Source organism: Vitis riparia, chromosome 13, assembly GCF_004353265.1.
Source record: "Vitis riparia cultivar Riparia Gloire de Montpellier isolate 1030 chromosome 13, EGFV_Vit.rip_1.0, whole genome shotgun sequence".
Lineage (NCBI taxonomy): Eukaryota > Viridiplantae > Streptophyta > Magnoliopsida > Vitales > Vitaceae > Vitis > Vitis riparia.
This window is the reverse complement of record NC_048443.1, coordinates 1727356-1754003: the sequence shown is the minus strand read 5'-3', so window position 1 is coordinate 1754003 and position 26648 is coordinate 1727356. Positions and strand designations below refer to the sequence as shown.

Below are 26648 nucleotides of genomic sequence, written 5' to 3'. Positions count from 1 at the left end.
TATATATATATATATATTTTAATTTTTTATTAAAAAATAATTAAAAAATGATTATATAATTGAAGCTCCCCGTGAAAGTTGGGGAAAATAACCTCTTAATGAAGTTAAAATCAATTCAACTTTATACCAAGAAGTTTCTAGAATAATAATAATAACAATAACACACATGATTTAAATATTTAGGAATTTTCAAAAATAATAAGACACATGTATTAACCATAATTGGTAGTGTTAGATCTTTCAAATAGACAACTAAGGCCAACGTATACACCAGGGTAACACATGACAAGTAATAATTAAAATAGTATAAAATATTAAAAAAAAATTATTATATCAAGAAAAATATAACTAATATTTTATTAAATTCAAAATATGAATGACTAAAAATATAGTATCGAATCTAAATCATTGAATAAAAGTATAAAATAATAAAACACGAGACTTTTTTTCACTGTACATAAAATTTTATGATTCGATGACATTTTTCAATAAGACATTAATTTTTTTTTTTCTCGCACCATAGCTTTACCTTGAAATAAAGGATTATTTGATTAAAAGAGTAATTAAAAACCCAAATTTTAAAATCTAATATTTCATCATTTTTTTAACCATATTTGAACAAAAACACCCTCATTTTTTCTTATAAAAATAACCTTATTTTTTTTAATTATAGGTAAATACTTGAAATAATTAAGGGTATTTATGTAAAAAAAAAAAACGAGTTACTTTTCTAGTAAAAATATTGGAGATGTTAAATTCATAAATATAAAGATTATTTTATTCCTTTTAACTAATTAATTATAAAATAAATATAGTGAAGAAAAATACTTGTATTATGATATATATAATAATATATGTTTTTATTTTCTAATTTTGTATAATTTATATTAACAAAAGAAATTTATTTAAGGAAAATGAGACTTTAGAAAAGATGACACATGTCCGAATGAGTAATGATATAAATGTAGAATATATTAAGTCTTTAAATAGAATGAATATTTATTAATTACGTGACAAATTTATCAACGAAAAAAGTCAAATTGCTTGAAAAATCAATCATTTCTTTGGAATATTGTACTATAATCTAGAAAATATTAATTTTATCACCCTTCTTTCTTACATTATCCATGTATTCAATGCTAAGTGATCATCCGATTAATTTCATTAAAAATAAAATAAAATATTTTCTATGGTTTTAATTTTTCATATTAAATAATAAGAAATTTGAAAAAAAATTAAAATTTTCACCAAATTAATAATTTAATAACATATAAAGACAAAATAAATACAATAATACCTAAATCATAAAAATAACTTAACTTTTTAAAAACCTTAAATATGATCATATTTAAACAAAAATGCACTTTATCAATTGAAAAAAACAAAAAAGGAAAATGAAAATTGCAAAACAATGCTAACACTTTGGAAACTCCTATTTTTTTTTTTTTTTTGGAGAAGAAGACAAGAAGAAAATAAGAAAAATAAAAAATAAAAGATCGAAAAATATATTAAGATTATGTTTGGTTTTAGAAAGAAAAAAATATTAAAAAAATAATTTTTTTCATATTTAAATTTAACATGAAAGATAGGAAAGAAATCAAATATAATTAAAAATTTATATATATTTAAATTATTTTATCTTTATATAGAGGATGTAAAATGAATTTGAAAGAGTATATAACATAATTTATTGATTTTAAATTTAGTTTTTATTTTTTAGTTTTTATTTTATTTTTTACTTTTTTACCCTCCGAAAATAAACTATATTTTTACTTTTGAAAATAAATTTTATTTTTATGAACATAAACTATTGACTCAAATTAGTAACTTAAGATTGAGGGTTTAAAGTCACAAATTTTTTTTTTCTAATATAAAATGAAATTATATTTGGGGAGAACAAGATAATAATAAAAATACAAAAATAATGAGATAAAAAAAAGAAAAAAAATTATTGAAAATTTTATTTTAAATAGAATTTACCCCACTCAAATATATCATATAAAAATTCACATAATTATAATATAAATTTTTTTTATTAAGTTCTTAATAAAAATACGGACGATAAAAAAAATTTAGGAATTAGAAACTTGTTTGATAGTAATTTTGGAAAATGCTTTTAATTTTTTTAATAATCGAAAATTTTTATCTTAGTTTTTAATTTTTTTAACACTTAAAAAAAATTTATATTTTAAGTGCCCAAAAAAAAAAAAAAAGTTTTCCTAAAATCACTACCTAATAAAAATATGATTTTTGTATTTTATAATTTACCGCGCCAAATTAAAAACTTAACGCTCGAATTTTTGAAAAGTAAAATTCTTGTTTGTCCATGGAAGAACCGTACGTTCCTGCCCACGCGCCCAGAAGGCTCCAGAAACAGTGTGAGAACAACAACAGTACACAGAAGTCTGAAGAAGAATACAAAATTCATATTATTCATGTTGGATCAACTACCATTCCACCTCTAACCCTCTCTCTCCCCCTCTCTATCTCTCTCATATATATATATATATATATATATATATGATCACATATACAAACAGATAATTCTGTTATCAAATCCAAACCCCACTTCGGATTCCAAGGGTTTTTTTTTTCTCTTTTTTCTTTCCCGGAACCACCAAGAATTGGAGAGAGATTTTCGAGAAGAAAGCAGGGGAGCTGAGATGTTGCAGTTGTTCTTTGCGGTGGCCTTCTCGTCGGTGCCTCTGACTCTGTATATCCCACCTCTGAGGAGCCTCAACCTCTTTGTAGAGACCATGGAAGATATAGTGAGGGAGACCAGTATGCATACTGACAGGCTCTATCCCCGTGTGCGGCAGGCCTTTTTCAGGATCCTGGACTGCATGCTTTGTAATAATATGAGGTAGATTAGATTGTTTTTTTTTTTCCATGTTTTTTCCTTCCAATCTTTGGTCCAATTGTTTGTTCCCTTTTTTGGGGTTTGTTTTGCTGTTCTACATTATCAAATATTGTTGATGTAAATTAAGAATATGATGGTGGTGTGTTGAGATAGATATGGGGTTGGATTGAAGGGTTTTGTGATGGTTTTGGGTTTTTTTATTTTTTATGGGTAGACTAAGGTTAGAGAGAGTCATTTTTCCTGGTTTTTTCTTGGCATAGTTTATCAGGGAAGAGGAAGAGTTGAATTATAGATATATTGAGCTTGGTGTTTTTTTTTTTTTTTTGTTTTTTGCTTGAGCGATATGGGGTTGAAGGTTTTGTGATGATTTTGCGCCACACCTCTCCTTTTTTCTTTGTTTCTTTTTTTTTTTTTTGTATTTTGGGTAGATTAAGGTCAGAGAGGGTGTCAATTTTTTTTTCTTGGCAGAGTTCAGGGAAGAGGGAGGAAGTTGAATTATAGATGTATTGAGTTTGTAGAAATCAGAGTGTCGATTTTTTCAGGTTTTTTCTTTGCATATAGTTGAAGGTTTAAATGTTGGGTAGATTTCTCAGTTTTGCTGGGGGAGGGGGAGGAGGAAGTTGGATTAGATGTATTCTAGACTTGTTGAGTTTGTGGGATCATGTTTTCTCTTAGATGAAGAGCTCAAGGGTGTCATTTTTCTGGGTTTTTCTTTTCGTACTTCAAGATTTACACGTTCTGGGGTTTATGGGTTGACTGTTTTTTGTTAGATTAAGGCCAGAGAGTGTCATTTTTCTGGGTTTTGCTTTGCATAATTCAAGATTTCAACGTTTAGGGTTTTGTCGCTTGACTGTTTTTTTCTTAGATCATAAGGCTTTTGCTTTGCATAATTCAAGATTTAAACGTTTAGGGTTTGTGGGTTGACTGTTTTTTTCTTAGATTAAGGCCACAAGGGTGTCCTTTTTCTGGGTCTTTCTTTGCATAAATAAGATTTAAACGTTTAGGGTTTGTGGGTTTTTTTTCTTTTGGGTTAGATTAAAGCCAGAGAGCATCATTTTTCTGGGTTTTTCTTAACATAATCAAAGCTTATGCAGGTTCCTTGTTTTTTTGTTAAACCAAGGCCAAAAAGTGCCATTTTTCTGGGGTTTTCTTTGCATAATACAAGACTTAAATGTTTGGGTTTGTAGGTTCATTGGTTATTATTATTATTTTTAATACATTTTTTTGGTTAGATTAAGGCTGGAGTGTCATTTTCCCGGGTTTTTCTTTGCATAATTCAAGATTTAAATGCCTAGGGTTTGTGGGGCTCATTGCTTTCTGTTGTTTTTTTTGTCTTTTTTCCAGGTTTCTTTGCATAATTCAAAATTTAAAAGTTTGGGGTTTGCATAGTCTTTTTCACTGTTTTTTCTTCTATTAAGGCCAGAGAGATTTCCGGGTTTTTCTTTGCATAGTTGAAGATTTAAATGTTGGGTAGATTTGTCAGTTATGCTGGGAGCAGGAGTAAGTTGAATTAGATGCATTTGAAACTAGTACAAATCAGGTAAGTCTTTCAAAAACAGGTATACTTAGTTTAATTTTCCAAATTCCCGGGTTTTCCTTCGTATAATCCCAGAATTAGTAAACTGGAGGAAGTTTAATAAAATGTATTGAACAGATATCTGAAAGGCAGGCTCTCCCTTTTTTTGCAGGTAGATTTGTCAGTTTTACTCACCTAATTTATGGGTTTTCTCGGCATATTTCAAGATTTAGGACGAGGAGGAAGCCGAATTAGGTAAGAATTTGGAAGGCTGTTAAACAGCCTTCGTTTTCAGAGAGAGACCGGGAAGGATGGATGGGTGGGAAAATGCATAGTATACAAGCTTTTGAATGGGGCCTTCCTTGTAGGGTTACAAGGGCTTGGCTGTTTGTTGTTGTCTATTCTCTGTAAGAGTGCAAACTGGGTTGCTTCCGGGTCAAGCTTTGCTTTGCCCTTGATGATTTTTTTCGAATTCAAACGAAGTTACTTCATTTAGTAAACGAGTTTAGAGTCATTATCAAGAAAAAAGATGAATGAGAATGAAATCGTTTTATTGCTCGAAGATGGTTTTGAGTACAACAATGAATTGTTAATTACACTTTTTGTTCTATCTATTCAAACCAAAGGAAAAAATAAAAGAGGGAACAGACATGTAAGGACTGAATGAATAAAACTGAAATCAAACTGTAGAGATCAAAATGAAGAAGAAGATGAAAGTATGACTTAGAATTCTGTACTAGCAGGGGCTTATTGATCTTAGCTAGAAAGTGTGCAGGGCTTTAAGAACCAAAACATATCCAAGGTTTTAGCTTCTCTTTCTGCAATGACAGAAACAGTTGTTCCATTGTTGCCTTTGTCTCCTTCTTTGTTGTTGTTCTGCTCTATTTCTTGAAGTAATCCCCTCTCCTACACATCATTTGATCGCAAAAAAAACAGTAAAATGAGAGTTTGATCGGTTCTATTCCTATCCGGTTAACCTTTAAATTGTACGAGGAAGCAAATGCATCTAAGAAATGACCAAAAAAAAAAGTTGGACTTCAAGATTCCTTATGGGAGAATATTGAAATAAAGCAATAGATGTACCAACTGTATATTCGCACTTAGACTTGAGTGTTTATTAAGGAACCCATTTGGCACTTAGACAACTTAGATGGTGGAAAGCTTTGTAAGAAAACTAAGCATCTAAATCAGATTGAAAGAAAGCTTATTGAGGAAGTAGCCTCAAACCAGAAACCCTAGACTGATCACAAAGCATGATGGATGTACAAACAGCATTGATGCTTGACTTTCAATTGAAAAAAATATATTTGAGGAAGCATCAAATCAAGATGGTGGTTTATCTCTATATATACTTTAAAAAGGATATGGAAAAGGGAAAAGATGCATAGAGAGATCTTCTCAAAATAGGAAAGACTGGAGTCATGTTTCTTTAGGTCTGTTGTTTGTTAGGCTGGAAGTTATATTCTCCCTCTGTATTAGCATTTCTTTCACAAACGAGAATGAAAAAGGGACATGATGATTTTGTATAACCCGAAAAAACTGAAGGATGGGATTGATTTTCATACCATTCGCCTAGATCTGGCAGCCTTGGGAGGGGTGGATTTGTTGGGTCCACGGGCGGCAGAGAAGCATTGAGGAGTAGGAGGACAAGTCCTGATCTGCAACAAGCTCTCCTCCTTCGGTTTAACGTTCTTCAAATCCAAAGAAATGGGAATGTTCTCTGCCTCGTCCTCTCTCCTGTTTTGAGAAACAACCACCAAAATCGTTTACTCTTTAAGATTTAGTCGTTAATTTGTTCTGTTGTTATTGCTGCAAATAAACGCAAAAAACTGATACTAGCATATACAAAAAGAAAGGGCCTTACTTCTTCCTCAGCTTCTGTTTGGTCTTGTTCTTCTCAATAGCTTGGGATTTCTGCTTTCCCACCTCAAGCAATGGCTTCCTTTCCCTTTCCTTGTCATTCAGACCCTCACTTGCCACTTCCTTCACAACTGGTTTCTTCGTTCCCACCGGGCTTTTCTTCAAATTCACCTTCTCCTCATTCTCCTTCTCCCTAGCTCTGGTTGCCAACTTCTTCAGTTCATGGCAGAACTCGGATATCTGGTTCAATATATCACGCCCTGCAAACAGGTTCCTGGCTGACAATGTGCTCTTCAGCCTTGGTGTTTCGTCTTTTTGTGCTCCGGGTTCGATCTGTTTCTTCTTTTCTGAGCTTGATTTGGTTTTCATGGACTTGGGCTGGTGATGGGGAGGAGTTGAGAAATTGGGGTTCTGGTTTTCACCGTCTTCTGTGAATTCCGGCATTGAAGACTGATGGGCGAAGCCTCTTCTTTTCAGTTTTGCATCTCTGATTCAAGAATAATTTTTTCAAACTTTGGGTGATAGAAAAGAAAATTTGAGTTTGGTTTGCAGGATTGGAAGCTTAAGTTTTATCATTACCTTCTATTCCAGTCGCCTAGTGGAAGGGTTTCAGATTTATCAGCTGAGCTCAAAACCTTCACCATACCAAAAAAGGAAAGTTAAGAAAACAGAGATAAATACGTAAAATTGACCAAACTTCTGTTTGGAAGCTCAGAAGACTAAAGAAAAAGGAAAGAAAATTAAATTTCAAGCCCTTGTTTTTCAGTTCACTATATCAACTGAAGTGAGAACCATTTTTTTCCCGGATCGCTGCCAAACGATAAAGAATCGCAGATTTAAAAGCTCTAATTTTCTTTCCATTTCTCACTCTTCTTCACTAAATAAGAAGAGAGAAGAAGCCACAAAAGACAAAATTCTGAACCCGTATGCCCCAAGCTGCATAAATCAGTAATTTTTTTTTTTCTTTTCCCGCACTTTCTCGGCAAACAAGAAAAGATAAGAAGCCACAGAACACGAAATTCTGAACCCATATGGTGTCACAAGCAGCAGCCGGGTCAGTTGAGTGAGCCAACAACAAAAAAGACAGACATGATTCCCTATCCTTTAACCACACTTTCTTAGCAACCAAACAGAACAAAAACCGGAAACCGGGGATTCAAAAAAAAAAAAAAAAAACCTTCGAATTAGGCGTTAATATGAGGAAATCCTCCACCGTCTTTGGATGCTTACAATCTGCCACAAAAAAAAAAAAAAAAAACCAGTCAAAACCCAAAAAAGAAAAACTCAAAAGCCACCAAAATTCAACTAAATTTTGACTTCACCGTCTGAAAACCAACATCAAAGAAGCTTACCAGGTCTGCAGAACCAAGCTTCATCATCAACAAATTCTTGGGGAGCATTGAAATCAACCCACTGAGGTGCTTGGATGTGCTCGTAGAGCTCATCTTCCACGAATCTGGAGTCCAGGGTTTTCCAATCAATCTTCGCTGGCTCCATCTTCCAGAGAGAGAAAGAAGAGCGACAGAGACAATGGTTGCAGAGAAGAGAGAGAGAGGGCGAGAGTGAGAGGGAGGGAGGAGAATTGGAACGTTGGTGAGATGAGAGAGTGAAACGTTGGAGACCCTGGGTTTGTTCATAAAATTTTTCGACCGTTAGAGGTTTAATTATTTTATTTTATTATTATTTTTTACGGTTGATTCCTTTCATTAATGGCCGGATACTGGGCCGGGGCCGGGGCTTGGGCCTGGGCCAAGTGGGCGCTCTAGCGAAAATTAATTCATAATTTAGGAATCTCGTGTTCCCTTTTCCAAAGTTACTCACCTTTTAAGGGAGCAATATCATGTTGCAATATGAGAGTTATTTTGTTAAAAATAAATGGAATTTATGCGTGAATTACAAATAATAATACTAATAATAATAATTTAGAAATTTATTTTTTCTAATAAAAAATTTTAAAAATATTTTTAATAATATTTCCAAATATACATGTGGACCCCGCATTTCGGCTCTTGCATTTCCCACTCGATGGCGAGCTCGATTTTTATCTGAAAAATTGATTTATATTGATTAAAAAAAATGACTTGGATTCGCCACTTATTTTTGTTTTATTTTTAAAAGGTAAACAAAATAAGAAAGAAAACCCTAAGTGTGACTCCTTATTTGGAAAATGTGGTCTGTGAAAAACCGGATCGGGTTTCGGGGGTCAGGTTACTTATCGGGAAGGTACAGTAAAGACCGTAGCACCCTCTAAGTCCCTAAAGACGGGTTTCTACTATTAAGATGAGCAAACATGACAATTGATTAATCGAGCATGGATACCAAAGGAATGTCACTCAAAACAAAATAACTGAATGAACAAGAGAGACAAAAGGCGTACCTGAGTGATGAGCTCATTTACTTCATGAGAAACAAAGGTTAGTGAACAAATTCAGAGTAATCGTGTACATAACATAGAACAGAATGAATCGCTCATATATAACAATCAAAACAACCAACTAATCAATCAATCAGTCGTAAAATCACATATGTCTGGCCCCCACCAAAGCCCATTTATTTTTGCATGAATTATTTTTGTAAATTCCATTAATTAGAATCACAAAATTAAATTCATGCTTATTAAAGCCAAAAAGAGCAGAAGATTGTTTGAAAACCTAAGTGGAATTAAAGTTATTTGAGAGAAAATCGGATTTTTGAAATTCATTTAAAAAATTGGAGTCTCGAAGGTTATTCAAAAATTGGAATTTTAGAGATTGAGGATGCGAATTCAGAGATTGAAAACTTAAGAATTTATTTAGAGATGAGATCTTTGGTATATGAATAACTGAATAAGTAAGTGGATGAGATAACATTAATAACGCGAATAATCATTATACGGCAGTATACGGACGATAGAGCTTCTTTTGAGATGAGAAATTAGATTTGGGAGTCGGGTTCTGAAGGATTGAACTTTAACGATTAGGATAAATAGGTAAGTGTGGAATAATAATGCTATTTAACGAAAACAAAATTTTAAACAAATAGAAAATAAATAGTGGAATTTTTAAGATTGAAAATTAGGACGTTGAATTTTTGAAGAGTTGGAACTTAAATAAATAAATAGATAGGGGATAAGGATTCTGATTACTGAAAATAACGTTTAGGCGAACAATGGAATTTCTGAAAGTTAAATTAGGACATGGGGCTTTCGAAAGATTGGACTTTAAATAGATATGGGATAATGATTCTAATTGATGAGGATAAAATTTAAACAAATTGTAGGATTTTTAGAATTGAAATATTAAATTAAGACATGAGATTTTTGAAGAATTAGACTAGATAGATAGATGAATATAGGATAATAATTCTAATTGATGAACATAAGATTTAAACGAATATTTGAAGAATTAAATTAAGACGTGTGATTTTTTTGATGGATTAGACTTTGAATAACTAATAACTATGGGATAATGATTCAATTTATGAAAATAAGATTTAAACGAGCTATTGAAAAATTAAATTGAGACATGAGATTTTTGAAGGATTTAGACTTTAAATAACTAGATATGTTTGAGATAATGATTCTATTTGATGAAAATAAGATTTAAACGAGCTATTGAAAAATTAAATTGAGACATGAGATTTTTGAAGGATTTGGACTTTAAATAACTAGATATATATAGGATAATGATTCTAACAGATGAAAATGAGATTTAAACGGATTGTTGAGAGATTAAATTGAGACATGGGATTTTCGACGGATTACTTAAGGACCTAGGTTTTGAAAATGAGATTTTCAGGTTTAGAATATAGTAAATTCACCGAGACTAACATGAGTTAATTATAGACATTTTTCTATCTTTAATACTATATATATATTTTTTAGGTCATTAGTCAATCAAGTAAAGAATTGTAGTTGAATAAGAGCTTTAAACTTCCTATAAGTCAATATAAGTATGATGGAAATAAGAATGAAATATAAGCATGTCTTTTAAGATACAAATTGTTTTAAGTTTTGAAAAGGAAATTCAACCTTAATGATTTGTCTTTTAATTGTCTTTAAATTGAGTTAAATAAATTGGTGGAAATAGAATAAGATGACAAATAAAAGGGAATGATTGAATTAATTAATTATGGATATTAGAGGTTTTTAAGAGAATTATTAGGATTTGGGCAACCTAATGGGCTGAATTGATGTGGGCATGGGCCAATGAGGGTGGCTAGCATAGGGGGCATGGGGCCCTTCATCAACATGCTTGGGTTGGGCTCTAACCCAAGCCCAAACCCGTCACTAAAAGCTTGGGTCTGGGCTCCAACTTAAGCCCAAGCTCAAGGCCAATATGGGTAAGCCCAACGCATAACTTGAGGTGGACCTGGGTCGGGAAGATGGCTGGCATGAGGCTCTTCACCCACACAAACGGGCTTGGGCTCCAACTCAGGCCCACATCCATCACCAATGGGCGAGCTCAAGGCTCTCTTACTCCACCACCGGCAACGCGACGGAGAGGGAAGTAGTAGTAGCAACCCGGCGGCATCCAGAAGACATTGCCGCTGTCAATGACGATCGACACGGCTGTCCACCTGGCCGGAGCGGGTCAAGGGGAACCATGCTTGCGTCGGGGAAGAATCCGCTAGCAGTCTCGGGGTGCGTCTGCTGCCAGCTTGGTCGGTGGAGGGAAAGCTGCAGGCCATGAACAATGGAGGATGGGGTTGGCGGTAAGACATAGGAATTTATTCAAGTGGGAAATGATGCTAAATCTATAGGGAAAGAATGAGGGAAGTGGGTGAGTGGACTAGCAGAAGGCTTTGGGTCCAGCACCATTGGGTGGGCATGAAGTGTCCAAACAATGCTGATGTTGAACTCGCTAATGCGTGCTACTGATCTGATGGTTGCTGTTCTTAGCAATCCGAATCTAAGAAATGAAGCTGGTGGCGACATAATACGTAGCTAAGGAGTTGACGAAGCTAGAAAGAAGAAGATGAAATGAAGAAAAACAGGGTGCGTAAAGGAAAAGGTAATACCATCAAATCCTCATTCCACTATTATGAAGATCAAAAGAAACTTATCAAAAGAAAGGTGGGAGGGTATCTCAGCATGCGAGCAAATAGCATAGCTACCATGCAGCTCATACAGGGGAAAACAGAGGTAAATCAATATAGAAAATGAGGAGCAAGTTTAACACAGTGGATAACCAAAACCAAACATCCAGATGTCATAAAGGAGCGTAGTGTGACCATCAAAAATAAAATCAGATAAAATAAAAGTGAAGAGCATAGGATGAGAAATAACCAAACCTGAACGATTCTTCATCTGCTCGTCTCTTACAGTCTTTGAAAATCTTGCTCTCGTTTTCTCTCAGACTTCTCTTTTTCCAACCCCATGGCCACCAGAAATCCTCTTCTTCCTCTATCCCAACTTCTTCTCTCTGGTAATCCCCTCTTTTTCCCTATTCACCTCATCAGCTAGTATGAGAGACCCCAACCACCCTCATGAGCAACCATGCCTCCGGCTAGTTGTCCACGTATCAGCTCATGCATGGGAAGGTCCTCCCTCTCTTCTTCCATAGATGTCATGCAAAAGGAGAAGGAAAGGGAAAAAGAAAAAAACTCCCCGAGCCCCCCTCACTTCAAAAGGGGTCTACATTTCAAAAATCCGATTTTCTCTCAAATAGCTTTAATTCCACTTTGGTTTTCAAACAATATTCTGCTCCTTTTGGATTTAATAAGCATGGATTTAATTTTGTGATTCTAATTAATGGAATTTACAAAAATAATTCATGCAAAAATAAATGGGCTTTGGTGGGGGCCTGACATATGTGATTTTACGACTGATTGATTGATTGGTTGGTTGTTTTGATTGCTATATATGAGCGATTCATTCTGTTCTATGTTATGTACGCGATTACTCTGAATTTGTTCACTAACCTTTGTTTCCCATGAAGTAAATGAGCTCATCACTCAGGTACGCCTTTTGCCTCTCTTGTTCATTCGGTTATTTTGTTTTGAGTGACATTCCTTTAGTATCCATGCTCGATTAATCAATTGTCATGCTTGCTCATCTTATTAGTAGAGACCCGTCTTTAGGGACTTAGAGGGGTGTTACGATCTTTACTGTACCTTCTCGATAAGTAACCTGATTCCCGAACCCAGACTCGGTTTTTCACAAACCTGTTTTTCTTTTAGGAGTCACATTTAGGGTTTTTTTTTTCTTATTTTGTTTTCCTTTTAAAAAAATTAAAATAAGTGGCGACTCCAAATCTTTTTCTAAAAATCAAAATTTCAATAAAAAAAAAAACAAGTTGCGCCATCGAGTGGGAAACGCATCCAACGAAATGCGGGGTCCACAATACCCTAATCATCTTTAGCTTATCCAAACATAATATTTTAATTTATTTATGCACGAAGATAATACTATGTTTGGTTCAAAAAAATAATAAAAATAGAATATTAAAAAAAAAAAATTTCATGTTTGATTTTATAATAAAAAAATATAAAAGAAAATCAATCAGAATTAAAATTATTATAAACTAAAATATTTTTAAATTATTTAATATTTATATAAAAGAGTTAAAATAAGTAAAACAAATTTCAAATAATATATAAAAATGATTTATTAACTTTAAATCTATTTTTTACTTTTTTTTAAAATTTTTCTTCTTTATTTAATTTCTCTTATATTTTCCTTTAAATTTTTTAAGAACCAAATATGATTTTAATTACAGTCTATTTGACAATGATTTTTGGGAACAAATTTCTATTATCTTAAACAAAAAATTCGGAAAACATATTTGACAGCAAAAAAATTATTTTTTATTTTTTGTTCTCATGAATAGAAAATATAATGTTTTTAGAGAACATATTTTAATTATTTTTTATTGTTTTCACTTGTTTCTAAATACTGTTTTAAAAAATAATTATATAAATATATAGAATGATAAAAAATAAAACACCAGACATAAAAATTATTTTCAAAACATATTTAAAAACATTAAAAATGTGTTAAAAATATTTTAAGTTTTTAAATAGATTTTCATTCTACAAAATAGAATAGTTTTTAAAACTGTTTTAAAAAACAGTTACCAAATATGCCTAAGAGTCCATAAACTTGGTGAAAAGTACCAGGAAAAGAAAAATAAAGCGGTAAATGTAAAAATGATAAGTTCTCCTCTATAATATCCCAGAATTTTCCTTTTAAAATTATGATATGAAAGAAGTAATTCAACTGAACATTTCAGCAATCGTTTTTGTAATTGAATAAAAAAAAATTACCATTCAATGGACCAGCTCTTTGCAGAAGGAGTGTTTGCCCCCCTCCACTTAGATCTGTTTCATCACATTTTTCATTTATCCATTTGAGACCCCCAAAAATAATAATAATAATAAATAAATAAATAAATATAAATAGAGCCACACAGAGACAATGAGACTTGAATGTGAAAGATTTAAAGATTACATGAAAAATCCAACCTTCTGCTATAATAGCTGAGTTTGTTCTCTTCTTCTTCTATTTAACAAAAGCTAGTGTGAAGAAAGAAAAGAGTCATCACTATAGTGTGTCCTTAACCATCTCTACGCATGCGAAAGGGAAAACCCGAAAAAAGGGAAAACAAATAAGAAAATTTCACCGAGCAAAGAAAATGGAAGACTCTGTTTTCGGTTATTAGTGCCTTGATTCCTCGCCAAATACCTCGATGTTGCAAACTGGGCATACCTGATTAAACAGAGTGGGATCAGCATCAAGGAATTTAATACAAGTATCTGAAAAGATTTAGCTGTGGAGGAGGTGTTTGGATGACCTTGTTGATGGTAAGCCATTTCGTGCCACAGTCTGTGTGATAGACATGCTTGCAGGGTAATTTTATTTGACGGTCCCCTCTTTTATACCCCATCTGGCAAATCACACATCTGGTTTGCAAAGAAAACCGATAATTAAGCCATAAGTATAAGCCTTGCATCTAATAAACAAGAACAGTAGAACCTCCAGAAAGCACTAAGAAATCATGAAGTTGAAATGAACCTCCTAAGAGAGGTAAGTTATGCAAGAAGTTCAAAGTTATGAGCGAGGGTTGAAGCCATTCTGAGAATAAGGAATAACCCTTCATTGGAAAAATTCTATAGAAGGAGTTCACAAGCTATAAACATGTGGTTCATTTGAAGCTCATGTTGGAGGTGCTTCTTGGAAAGAGGAGATACCCCGAGCTTTTTATCACCTTTCTCGGAGAAGCTAAAAGCCTAATGTGAGTTGTGAGGGAAGTAGTTCCTATCACTAGGTTTTTTAACTTAAGATTCCTGAAAATAGGACCCTAGTCCTCTGCAGCACATTTTTCTTTTACTTGCAATTCTTGCAAGGGTCGATAGTAAAGTACTTGTGCAAAAGATCTTTGATAGGAAGAAGTGAATTATCCAGGCAACATGACATGATTTGAATAGTCATTTTAAAGAGAAAAGAACAAGCAACAAAGAAAAAAGGAAACAAAAGCACGGGTAATTGCAAAGGACAAGGGTTCCACATAGGCCATTAGAATTCATTAGAGATGCAATGATAAATTACCCTTATACTGCTAATCAATGCGATCCAAAGATACATTTGCATTCATTTTCTAGTACAAATTTTATTGTATTTAAGGACATTATGGGTAAAATTCTTAGCTTTTGAATGGTATTGTTCTTTCCTCAAAATATTATTTCCCTTATGCTTCTCTTTAAACAATACCGCTAGTCAATTCTTAGATGTTTATATTGGTTTGCATTTGTCATAACATGCTCTGTCGCTGAAAATTTTAACTCGCTTTGCTTCTCACAAATCTGAACTATGAGATAAGAGCCAGTTTTAGATCTTCACTGTTACCAAAATCGGAAGTAGCTAGCGAATTTATATCGAGGAATGAATTCATGCATGATGCATGAACTATAATAAGCAAGATATGTGTGCAGCATTTCTATCATTATGACCATCAATTTGCTTAATAAAAATTGCACATCAACATGAGATGGGGTACTGTCAACCAGGTCGGTCACACAAGAAGAAGGGCATGAACCCATCACATTCAGATGCCTATATTCAGATTTATATTATTTTCCCATCATTTTATCCAATTCAAACTCACAAATGTCATTCGAAAAAAACGAAAAGGAAAAACCATGCAGCAAAAGTTTTTAGGGTTAGTTTCTCTTTCTAGCAAGTTAGGTCTAATTGTGCCTATAATCTATGCGTAAAGGAAGAAAACAAAAAACTTCTTATTTTTTCTTGAGAATAAATCTAGTATTCTGAAGCTCAACATGTTCAAATCGAGCATCTGACAAATCAGCTGGCATTGAAAATGTTTCAGACCAAAAATCTAGTATTCTGAAGCTCAGAAAAAATGTTACCTCTCCGCAGATCTTTTTCTTGAGAATAAGCGGCCGGACTTGTACCTACAGGTTGGAAGCAAGTTAATATGCTCCTGAGAAAGACCTCGACTTTGAGTTCCCACTGCCTCACCCAAATCAAGCAATTCCTGCCAAACAAAAGGATGTATCACTGATCACATCAACATGTTCAAGCTTCAACTGTCACTGTTTCTTATTATTATACCATTTCAAAATTGGCATGTCAAGACTCATTGACCATAAAAAGACAACAATATTCCAAAACCAGACACAGGCAACTTTTTTTTTTTCTTTGATAGGCATATTGGAAATGAACTACTTACTCTCTAGACATTTTTTGGAGGTCACACTGATTCCCAAAACCGTTTTTTTTTTTTGGACAAACTTTGAGAGTGTGCAATTGCTTCATAAAACCATTGCCACCAGAGTTATCCCATTGGCTTCTGTCCCCTTCAGCACAGAGCCATTGATACACAGAATCATCAACTCAACCCTGACAAGGCAAAATACCATCACTCTGAAATCATCATTTTCAAGAACTGATCATGATCTGCTCTCATCAGATTTTAATCTCCACAAACTCAATGAGAGATTTCAATCTCACACTACCACACTCCCTTAGTAAAGTAATTGCATATAGATTCACAATCCCTCTTCAGGTCTTTCTTGATTTCATAATTTTCAAGGTCTTGAATTCCATGAATGCATGATATGTTGCCCTAACAATTTTAGGTCTGTTCAAATTTGTATACATGAAGTATTTCTTCCACTCAATTTTTATTCCATACGGCCAAATCCCACAAACAAGGCATCAGTCACTAGTGTGCACTCATCATACCCCAAAAATGTTCAACTCACAACCAAATGCATATCTGCTAGCGTCCAAACTGAAAAAAAAAAAAAAGCATCCACCAACAAACCTCATAGGTCATGTTATCAGGATCAACATTGTCTTGCCAAATAACCTGCAACAATGCACAGAAAATGAAAAGGTTTAATAAATGCTTTGTATAACCAGTTCAAATCTTATCTCTAAATCTATAACCTCAATTTATTGTTGAAGGAAAGAAGAGTTAGTTGACAAAAAACAATCAGTTCACATTTATGGATCAAAAGGGCTTGCCAGATATAGATGTGTGTCTACAAGATTATACAAACTTACGCATTTCAAATCATACAACATTCAGTCCAGTTAGCTAAGAATCAATCTACAAGCAAATATGCATAATTTCTCTTTCAATTACTTTATTTAAATGGTGACAATGTACTGGATTTACAAATGGTGTGAATGTTGCACAATAACAATTAGCAAGCAAGTTTTATACCTGAGAACTGGTGGCACTGTAATGATTTGGACTGCCTGAAAAAATGAAGAAAATTTTGTAAGTTAGATAAATGATTAGGCTTTACAATGTCAGAATAAATTTAACTTCATAAAAATTGTTCAAGTTAATTAATGACAGCATGGAACTAACAAAAGAACCAAGGACAGCAAAACTTTTGTGAATCCTTTGCAACAAGAGTTTTCTTGTTTTAAGGCCAAAACCAAACATTCCTGGCATCCCAAGGACAACAAAATTGACTACCTCTTTTAATTAGCCATGGCTCAAAAGATTAGAGAAGAGGTCATTATAGTTATGTGGTCAAGTTCAAATTAATATATCATCAATTAAAGGGTCATTAAATGGAAACACAGAAACAGAAAATTTCCGAACTAACATTCTTCAGGAATAGCATGCACATTCATGACTTCATTTCCTGTAGGCTGTGTCTCTATGGTTGTAGGTTCTTCAACAATCATGGATGAAGGGTATTCCCAAGGTCTCCTGCTGACCTCTATACCTGGTACATGTTCATTTACGTCATAAGGACCATAATAAGTACTCCCGGGACCAGAATATCCGAATTTGTAGGAGTTCATATTCATTGTCCAGTAAAAGTTTTCCTGGATAGACTGCATCAGAGAAGAAAAAAAAAAAGAATCAGCACAAGGCAGATGGTTTATTAGTATGATTCAATACACTTGTGAAGAATGCTAAGCATGCAACTGTGAGGAATATTAAAACTCTTGAACTTCCAATTGCTTGAAGACTGAGAAATTGTTAAAATAAAAAGGAAATAGAACTTGGGGTCTTATGAATGACTGGGGGTTTGAAAAGGCTGTTGTAAGGTTCCAAGTTTTCTTTTTTGTTCCAACAATTTCTCTGCAACCAAACAAAGGACTGAGCAATTCTTGCATAGACAACAGTGTAAGACAAATGCATAAATTTAACCATCCCCATCCCCATCGCATCATTCATGAGCAGTATGCATCTGCCAACCTTGCAACTGATGGCAAGCCAAAACTATGAACTGCCTATAAGGACATTTTCAATATTTATAATGTACAAATTTTATTTTATTTTTCCCATTTTTCTCTAGAAGTATGCGTAATTGGAAATTAAAAGTACCTGATTATGCATTGCTTCAGCCTGAGCATAATTTACCGGAACATGGCCAAGACCTTCAAAGAAGTCCATAAAGCTTTCAGTAATTGTGTAAGGAAAGCCAGTGTTTATGTAATGCACCTCCATTTGTCTATTCCCGTTCATTTCTCAACAATTATTCCAACTCAATTGCACAAAAGACAAGCTGCAAACGAGACATACATTAAACAGCATTATTAAATTCCTAGCAAAAAATTATAACATAAAATAAATATAGGTAACAAAAATTCAATTCAAATTTGATCAGTAACACTGCACTTGAATATTATCCTATGCGAAGGAAAAATTTTGTAACAAGGAACCATTAAATATCAATTACTTTCAAAAAAGCATTATTAGATTCAAGACCACAAAATATATATATATATATATATACAAATAATTTGATCAATATGAATCCAACCAATAATGCTCCCTTTAAGGAAGAAAAAGAAGAAAAAAATATTGAAAATTTTGAATTTTTTTTCTTTATCTAAGAAAAGAATAATAAAACCTCTGCTCAACTGTGCCTAAATCAACCTGCCTCACTTGAAACAAACTTTTTTTTTCATTTCTATTTAGGAAAAACACAACACACAAAGCTTGAGATTCAATTTTCTCTCTCTCTCTCTCTTTTCTCTCTTTTTTTGACTTTTCTCGGAAAGAAATGGAGGGGAAGTCTTCAGGAAAGCAATGAAGCAATACAATACCTCTCTTCACATTCCAAGCAAACTTCCCGACAGAAAAAGGAAACTGAAATGAGAAGAAGAAAAGCAGTCAGATTGCAAATCGAAATTCACCAATTACATGACTTTTTCTGCATCAATAACTCAAATTACATTCAAATTCAAAACCATAAACCATATCAACATTCTCTAAGCTGAGAGAGCTAGTTTTACATATCTCTTAAGAGAAACAAGACAATACAAAACCTGATGCTCAAAATAATAATAATATAATAATAATAATAATAATAATAATAATAATAATAATAATAATCGCTTCTTTTCATGAGTTTTCTTTGAAACCAGATGGAGCTAAAATGCAACAATACCTCATCTAACAAAAATTTCTTCGTATTTTGAACAAACTTTTCCTCGGAAAAAAAATTCAGAGCATCAGAAGAAGAAAACTGTAAGATTACAGATGATTTTTTTTTTCATAAGAACTGAAACAACGACAGATGTACATCAACATTCAGGTATAGAAAGACAGGGGAAAAACAAGCTTCACATTGTCTTTAAGGAAGGAAAAATGAACACCACAATACATCAGACTCAAAAAATTTGTCTGTTCTTTTCCTGAGATTCTCTCGGAAACCATACGAAGGTAAAATGCAATAATATTTAACAAAATTTTCTTCGCGAGCATAGAAAAATAGAGAAGCTGGGAATCAGGAAAAGAAAAAGAAAAAAAACCGTGGGATTCAGATCAAGTTCACCAATTCTGCACAGCTTTCTTTTTTCTTTTTCTCGTAACAACAGACTTACAGAACAACAAACTTCTCTGTCTTTTTAACCACAAAACCTCTAACTCAAAAAATCTATTTCCCTGAGTCCCTTTGTTTCCCGACTTTCTCGACAACCAAACGGAGGTAAAATGCAACAATACCTCATTTAAAATAAATCTCTTGCATTCCGAACAAACTTCAGATGAAGCTGAGAATAAGGTAAAAAAAAACTGTTAGATTACAGATCAAATTCACCAACTTCGCGCAACTTGATTTAATTTTTTTCTGAAATCACATAAGAACTATCTTCTCAGTTTGTCACCACAAAAACTCAGACTAAAAAATCTTTTCTCTCTTCTTTTAATGAGTTTTCTGGGAAACCAAACATATTACATTCAACAAAACTTCTTCGCATTCCAAGAAAATTTCCAGAAAAAACTAAGATAAAAAATAAAAAAGAAAGAAGAAACTGAGAACCAGAAGAAGAAAAAAAACTGTCAGATTACAGATCAAATTCACCAATTTGCAAAAGTTTTTTCTCTCTTCCTTTAACATAAAAACTGAAATTATCTAAAAAATGCACGAAAATACATCAAAATTCAACAGACATTGTAGAGATGGGATTGCAGAGCTTGAAGCTTGAGAAACAGACAAAGGAAGCTCACACTCACTCCCTCTCTCCCTATCTCTGTATAGAAAGTGAAAGGGAATGGGGGATTTTCTCTCTCTAGACTTTCTCTCTCTACTCCATTGTCTCTTTCCTCTCTTCTCTCCTTTGTGGCGCTTTTATGCTGGGTTTTGGACACACGCCACCGCTGAGCAGACGATAAATTGGTGTTAAAAGATCGCGAGATATTGAGGCTGAGAAAAAGACAAATAATGCATGTTTGGTTCTCGAGAAAAAAAAAGGAGAAGTGGGAAGAAGAAAAAGAGATGAAAATTTTTAAATATTTGTGTTTTGTTGCTGAGATATGGCCACATCTGCACGACCATTTCATGCAAAATCCCAAAAAATGAAAATAAAATTTCCGCAACGTTCCAAAAACTGATTTTTAAAATCAGTTTTTGAGAACCCTTTTAAAATATTATAAATTGTTTTGAGTAATAAAATTTATCTGAGAATTTAATATTTTTCATATTATTTTTCTAAAAACTAATTCTTGAAAATAATTTTTAAAATTTAAAAATACATTTAAGAAATTTCTAAATAAAAGTAGTTTTTGATTACTTGCTTTGAAAATAATTGTTTTTGAAATAAATTTGAGTTGTTTTATTTTTTTTTTTAATTAGTAAATAATTAAAAGTGTGTTTGGGACTAATTTTTAAAAAGTATATGTTTTTTTAATAATTGAATGATAAAAATTTTTAAATTTTAAAAATGCTACGAACACTCATTTGAAGAGTGTGATTCACAATGGTTTCATAAAATGTTTGTAACATTTCTAACATTTAAATGATAAAAAAATTTTAAAATATTAAAAAAATTAAAAACCTTTCTAAAAACACTATCAACAAAGGTGTAATAAGAACTCTAGAAATTATGAAAAATACTTTTAAAATTTGTATAATTAAAAAACATTTCCATAATTGAATTTACAAATAGAATTTTGTTTTTGAAAACAACTATATTTAAGTCTTATCCTCGTATTCTTTTGTAACTTTAAAAAAAAATATTATCAATTAGTCTTTTTAAAAAATTATTTATAAACAAAATTTTCAAATACGTATTTTTAATGAAAAGGAGCAAAATAAAAAAACACGCATTTTAATTAAAAAAAAATACTTCAAAATTAATATTTTAGGTGGAAGATTTAAAATTCATTTAAAAATATTTTTAAAATTTTATCAAACACCTTATATTAAAAAAAAAAACACTTTTAAACTAAAAATGCTTCCTAAAATATCTGTCTAACTCTCTTATTGGCAATTTTACTTATTGAGTGACCCTAAGAAAGATAAATAAATAACAAAAATCTATATATATTAGAGCAAAGTTTTACACCATATTCACTTTTTCTTTTTTTGTCACATTATTGATAATAGGTGACATTCTGTGTACACTGGCAACTTTTTTCGTACCTACTTGTATTGCTATTTGCTAGTACGTTGCTATGTTTGTGGTTATAATGGGTGACAATCAAGTACAAATGTTTTTAAATAAACGAAAAATAATTTGCAAAAAAATGTCATACCACTTTTACACATACTCAATGATGAAAATATCGATAATTACATATAAATCGGTATTTGGATTTTACAGATATATTGAAAATCACAAATATATCGATACTTGGATTTTACAATCTCTTAAAAATAAAATTAGAAGTATAATAGACATTTAAAGTTGTTTTATTAAAGAAATTGATATATATATATATATATATATATATATATATATATATATATATATATATATATAATATATGATTTGTGATATTAAATTTAATTATATATCATCGATTGATAAGAAATATGAATTTTGCAAATGTACACTTATTATGAAGTTAAATTATTATAAATATACTAATTATGTTATTCAAATATATTATTATGTTAAGTTAATTTACTTACATTTATTGAAATATATCAATTAATTGTAAAAATGTACTAATTTAAATTCAATGTTATACTAATTTAAAAATGTACCGAGTTAATTTATTCTCAATATGCTATTATTACACTTGAATATCAAAATAAAATAAAATAATTAATTTAAAACTCAATTATTGCAAATGTACTAATCATGTGATTTGAATATATTTATGATTTTTATTTAAAATATTGATAATTTTATTTATGATTTTATATTTAATTAGTACAAAAAATAAATAATAAGATAATTAAAATTAACTTATTTATAATAATTTAATTTTTTACCAATATATCTTTGAAATTTTAGTGATTTTTTCTTATTTAAAACTCATATTTTGCTTGTATCATCAATATATTTGTGATTACCGATATATCCCCGATACATTTCCATCAGCTGATATATTTTACCTATATAATGGATACATCTTCTCATATATCGCTGATATATCGGCCATATATCGCTAATATATCTAGATATTTTATTCTTGCTCATAATTCAATTTTACCTAATTTTTGGGAACAAAATTTTATTTAAAAACTCGAGTATAAAAAAAATGGTTTATTGACTTGATTTTTAATGAAAATGCATAGAGGTATTTGGTAAACTTAATACTTATTATTTAATAACTTAAAATTAAATTAAATTATACTTAAATTATTAATTTAAAATTTATTTTGATAAAATTAATTTTAAATTATAAATTAACATATTTATCCTCGTAAATTATAACTAAGGAAAATAAGGTCAACTAATAATGAAGGCCTTAGAGTAGCAAAAGAGATTGTGGTGGTAACTAAGATAAATGAAAATAAAAATGTAAAATGAAGATATTGATTTAAAATAAATTTATTATTTTAATCATTATTTAAAATTATTTTTATTTTAAGTCATACAATCAAATTATTTTATTGAAAATATTTAATTTACTTAAAAACTTAAATTAAGTTATTGTGTCATTTTAAGATGCTAAGTTAATTTATCAAACACTCATTGTTAGAATGTATTTTTTATATTTTCAATTATTACTCATACCAAAAAAAAAAAAATATAAAAATATTTGAAATTTCATTTCAAAAAACATTTTCATCCTTAAAATTTATTTTTGTAAAGCTTGGAGTAGGAATGATTTTCATAATTCTTTTAAAGAACTGTGAGGTTATGTTTAACTCTCAAAATTTTTAAAAAAATGTTTTATAAATTTTTTTTTATATATGTTTTTGTTATTAAATATAAAAAATAAATATAATTAAAATTAATTAAAAATACATGTATTTTAAAATTGCTTAATATTATAAAAAAATTAAAATAAGTTAATTAAGCTTAAATAAATATATAAAAATGATTTATTAATTTTATATATATTTTATGTATCTCGAATTTTCTCTTAAAAACGTACAACTAAGGAAAATCAAATCGAATAAAATAAAAATATCCACGTACTTGGTGGTGATAAACGAGAATCAAAGCCATTTCCACAGCCGGTGGAGTTCTGTGGGGCAGCCGCATTCCCAGAGATCTCCGCCGTACATCTGTACAATCCTCACCAAAATCAAAAAAATATTTGGTCCCCAAGCCTTGAATTTCACAAAAATAAAAAAAAAATAAAAAAGAAGATAATGTTAATTAATATAAATCACGATAACCGTTGAGGTTTTCAACTACTCTCACTCTGGCAAGCAACAACGTTGAGTGATCAACTGACAGCACGGTTTGAGAAAAAGTTCACTACAGCCAATGAGGGGGCGACACGAAGGCAGAAGTGGATGACCCCTAATTTATGGGTAGTTATTGAATTGGTCATGGGTCACGGGTGGAAAGGTAAAGGTCTGTTTGGCTCTGTCTAATCCTCCGGACCATCAACACTGGATAGTCTCATGAGTTTTTATTTTGATTGAATACCATTGTGAACAGTATTATAGAAAGATGGCTACATTATTTTTCCTTTTTGGGGGTTAAAATGGTCATTTTGATTTTCAACTAATTTCTATTAATCTTGAATTAATGAAAATTTTAGGGTATCCTCAAGTCAACATAACAATCCCGTGACTCGAATCCAAGACTCTTGATTATGATACTACTTATTAGATCAAACTTTAACGATATCATTTGAAAACCAATTGGTGTAAGGGGTAAATCAAACCTTTTATGACATTCAATATCATACTTTATGAACTTCTTCTAACAGCTATCATTTTGATGACCCATCATCGGACTTAAGAACGACATTGTTGCATACCAACAATCCATTTATTTTTATAAAATAAAATTTATATATGATTGACTAAAATACCCCTTTCTTCAACTTGTTCACACATTTTCCCACCATCCTAAACCTTAATCTTATTTATCTTTCATTTTCTTTTTAACTTTTCCTAATTATCTAATAAGTTTGACTTTAAACACATATATAAAGCTATTATTTTTTTAGTATGACTTAAAAAAGTGAACCCATGAAAGGCGTTAAGTCAACTAGTACCAAATGAGAAAAAAAAAACAAAAAAGGACAATTAATTAAATAATAATTTAGAAAATAAAATCATATAAATAAATCAAAGATCAAAACGCAGCGTTTTGATGGGCAAGATACAAGGCAGACATAGTGGATGGAGAAAAGGACCGAAGAGTCGTGTAATTAAAAGAGATTGCGGATGTTTGTGGGCAGCATTAACTCCCCATCTCTTTTGTATTCTAATTGTGCTACTTCTTAAAGCCCTGTTTGGGGAAGTGGTAATGTACCTTTTAAAAGTGTTTAAATTAATGATAGATCTCATAAATGTAAATATTTTTTTTCCTTTTTTTTATTATTATTGCAAATAAAAGAAATAAAAAAAAAAGAAAGTAGAAATTGATCTCTTTATGTCTGGTTCTCAGAAAGTAATGTATAAAAAATATTTAAAAAAAATGATTTTCTCATATTGGTTTCAGACAATTAAGTTAAATCACTTTGAAATAACATATAAAATAATTAATTAATTTTAAATATGTTTTTTATTTTTTAAAATTTTCTCTTTCATTGTACTTTTTTTTTCTATTTTTTTCTCACATTTTACCTTATATTTTTCACGAACCAAACATTCATATTTAAATTAAAAAATAAAAATAAATGAAAAAATCATTTGGATTGAATTTCTCAAATGCAAAAACTTCTTTTAAACCCAATAAGCCTTTAAATATTTTAAAGAAGTTTTAATAAAAGAGATTCCACGTTAAAATGAGCTTAAATGAAGCTTATAATAAAAGGAATTTTTAATACAAAAAGTTATCACCCATGAAGTCATAATTTTAATTTTACTTTCAAATTATAATTAAAATAAAAAAATATCCAAGATGATAAATTAAATTAAAATTTAATGTTAAAGCTTAAGATTTTGTATGGTTGTTGATTTGTTGGAGAAAAGAATAAAATTTGGTTTGGTGGGATGTGAAAGGCAATGAATGGTGGCTTGACTTTTGCATTGAGAAGTAAAGAAATTTAAAGCTTTTTGGGAGGCATTGAGAGATGTTTATTTACATCTAATTAGAGAACGGTTGAAGATGGATCACCAAAGCCAACCCCCTCTTAAAAGTTAGGGTTGGTGTCAATTGAGAGTCGTTAAGAATCATAGCACTTAAAAAGGGGCATTGATGAGTCACCCATTGGGTTGAAGATTTACGGAGATATAAACAATCCTTATGAATGACAACGGGATGAGTTTTTTTGGGTAACTGTCTTGTTTGTAGTGGGACTAAATAAACGAATTTTGGATATTTTTTTTAAAATTTGGGATGAGTTTAGGACAAGTTTAGGTATTGTCCTTTCCCGTCTCCATTATAAATAAAATTTAATTAAAAAATTAAATTAAATTAAATTAAATTTTATTTTTCTATTTTTAATATATAATAATAATAATAATAAAATACTTTTAAAATAAGTTATAAAAAATTATAATATTTTAATTATTTATAAAAATATATGTATTTTAATGTAATTAAAATAATTTAATATATATATATATATATGTATGTATTTTAAATAAATGGGGCAGGCACGATGGGTATGAGAAATTTTTACCCGCCTTGCCCCGTTTAGTTTTTTTAATGGGATGATGATTTGAAATATTTTGAATAAACAAAACAAGATTGGGATAAGACAAGTCAAAACTGCCTCATTGTCATCCCTAACAATCATTCTCTAGTTATAATGTTTGTTTGTTAATACATGTTGTCGATTGTATTCTTCATTTTTAAAAGTTTTTATTCTTAAAATTTATAATTATATATTATAATTTATATAATTTCATTTCATTTTTATTAAATACTTCTTTTAAATATTTAAAATCTAATTTTTTTTTATTGATTGGATTAGATTTTAAATCATTTTTTATAAAATTAATATACATCGTCGTTGGCATTTCACTTGACTCAAGCATGCTCTTTGCACCTTATTTATAGGAAACTTTTGTGCCTTGGTGATTAAAACCAAGCATTTTACATATCTTCTACCACATTTTCACAAACATTTTAAAACATTAATTTTATTAACACATCGACCTAAAAGATTTTCAATATACGTGAAATAT

The 26648-nt window shown here is 30.8% G+C and overlaps 3 protein-coding genes across 6 annotated transcripts; 1 reads left to right on the top strand and 2 right to left on the bottom strand.

Annotated features, from left to right (window-relative positions):
* Window positions 1-2498: 2498 nt before the first annotated feature.
* LOC117927620 lies at window positions 2499-4871 on the top strand. 2 transcript variants are annotated; one of them, XM_034847233.1, is made up of 2 exons: window positions 2499-2863; window positions 4205-4339. In XM_034847233.1, exons 1-2 carry the CDS (start codon window positions 2664-2666, stop codon window positions 4275-4277), a joined length of 273 nt encoding a protein of 90 aa, XP_034703124.1. In that variant the 5' UTR covers window positions 2499-2663; the 3' UTR covers window positions 4278-4339. The 2 variants fall into 2 exon arrangements, with proteins under 2 accessions (XP_034703124.1, XP_034703125.1); XM_034847234.1 differs by lacking the exon at window positions 4205-4339 and adding an exon at window positions 4549-4871 and having other exon boundaries at window positions 2501-2863.
* A 37-nt stretch (window positions 4872-4908) lies between these two features.
* LOC117927618 lies at window positions 4909-7813 on the bottom strand. Its single transcript, XM_034847232.1, has 6 exons — window positions 7589-7813; window positions 7414-7469; window positions 6816-6871; window positions 6241-6723; window positions 5942-6113; window positions 4909-5282 (listed from the first exon to the last, which is right to left on the bottom strand). The coding sequence occupies exons 1-6, from the start codon at window positions 7731-7733 to the stop codon at window positions 5133-5135; spliced, it is 1062 nt and encodes a 353-aa protein (XP_034703123.1). The 5' UTR covers window positions 7734-7813; the 3' UTR covers window positions 4909-5132.
* A 5813-nt stretch (window positions 7814-13626) lies between these two features.
* On the bottom strand, window positions 13627-20242 carry LOC117927986 (E3 ubiquitin-protein ligase BIG BROTHER-like). 3 transcript variants are annotated; one of them, XM_034847730.1, is made up of 11 exons: window positions 20105-20242; window positions 19658-19704; window positions 19101-19142; window positions 18757-18799; window positions 18032-18212; window positions 17301-17535; window positions 16907-16941; window positions 16502-16546; window positions 15582-15709; window positions 14009-14117; window positions 13627-13923 (listed from the first exon to the last, which is right to left on the bottom strand). In XM_034847730.1, the coding sequence occupies exons 5-11, from the start codon at window positions 18170-18172 to the stop codon at window positions 13873-13875; spliced, it is 744 nt and encodes a 247-aa protein (XP_034703621.1). In that variant the 5' UTR covers window positions 18173-18212; window positions 18757-18799; window positions 19101-19142; window positions 19658-19704; window positions 20105-20242; the 3' UTR covers window positions 13627-13872. The 3 variants fall into 3 exon arrangements, with proteins under 3 accessions (XP_034703621.1, XP_034703622.1, XP_034703623.1); XM_034847731.1 differs by lacking the exons at window positions 19101-19142; window positions 19658-19704; XM_034847732.1 differs by lacking the exons at window positions 19101-19142; window positions 20105-20242 and having other exon boundaries at window positions 19658-19678.
* Window positions 20243-26648: the final 6406 nt, after the last annotated feature.

What these genes read in the sequence shown, in the direction of transcription:
- LOC117927620 (XM_034847233.1), top strand. Translation starts at nt 2,664, where the DNA reads ATGTTGCAGTTGTTCTTTGCGGTGGCCTTCTCGTCGGTGCCTCTGACT. An exon ending in ATGCTTTGTAATAATATGAG is followed by an intron (nt 2,864 to 4,204) that starts GTAGATTAGATT and finishes TCTTTTTTCCAG; the next exon opens with GTTTCTTTGCATAATTCAAA.
- LOC117927618 (XM_034847232.1), bottom strand. Translation starts at nt 7,733, where the DNA reads ATGGAGCCAGCGAAGATTGATTGGAAAACCCTGGACTCCAGATTCGTG. An exon ending in CTAGGCGACTGGAATAGAAG is followed by an intron (nt 6,724 to 6,815) that starts GTAATGATAAAA and finishes TTCTTGAATCAG; the next exon opens with AGATGCAAAACTGAAAAGAA. An exon ending in CTGCCAGATCTAGGCGAATG is followed by an intron (nt 5,283 to 5,941) that starts GTATGAAAATCA and finishes AATGATGTGTAG; the next exon opens with GAGAGGGGATTACTTCAAGA.
- LOC117927986 (XM_034847730.1), bottom strand. Translation starts at nt 18,172, where the DNA reads ATGAACGGGAATAGACAAATGGAGGTGCATTACATAAACACTGGCTTT. An exon ending in GCATGCTATTCCTGAAGAAT is followed by an intron (nt 16,942 to 17,300) that starts GTTAGTTCGGAA and finishes TCATTTTTTCAG; the next exon opens with GCAGTCCAAATCATTACAGT. An exon ending in AATGGCTTACCATCAACAAG is followed by an intron (nt 13,924 to 14,008) that starts GTCATCCAAACA and finishes CTGTTTAATCAG; the next exon opens with GTATGCCCAGTTTGCAACAT.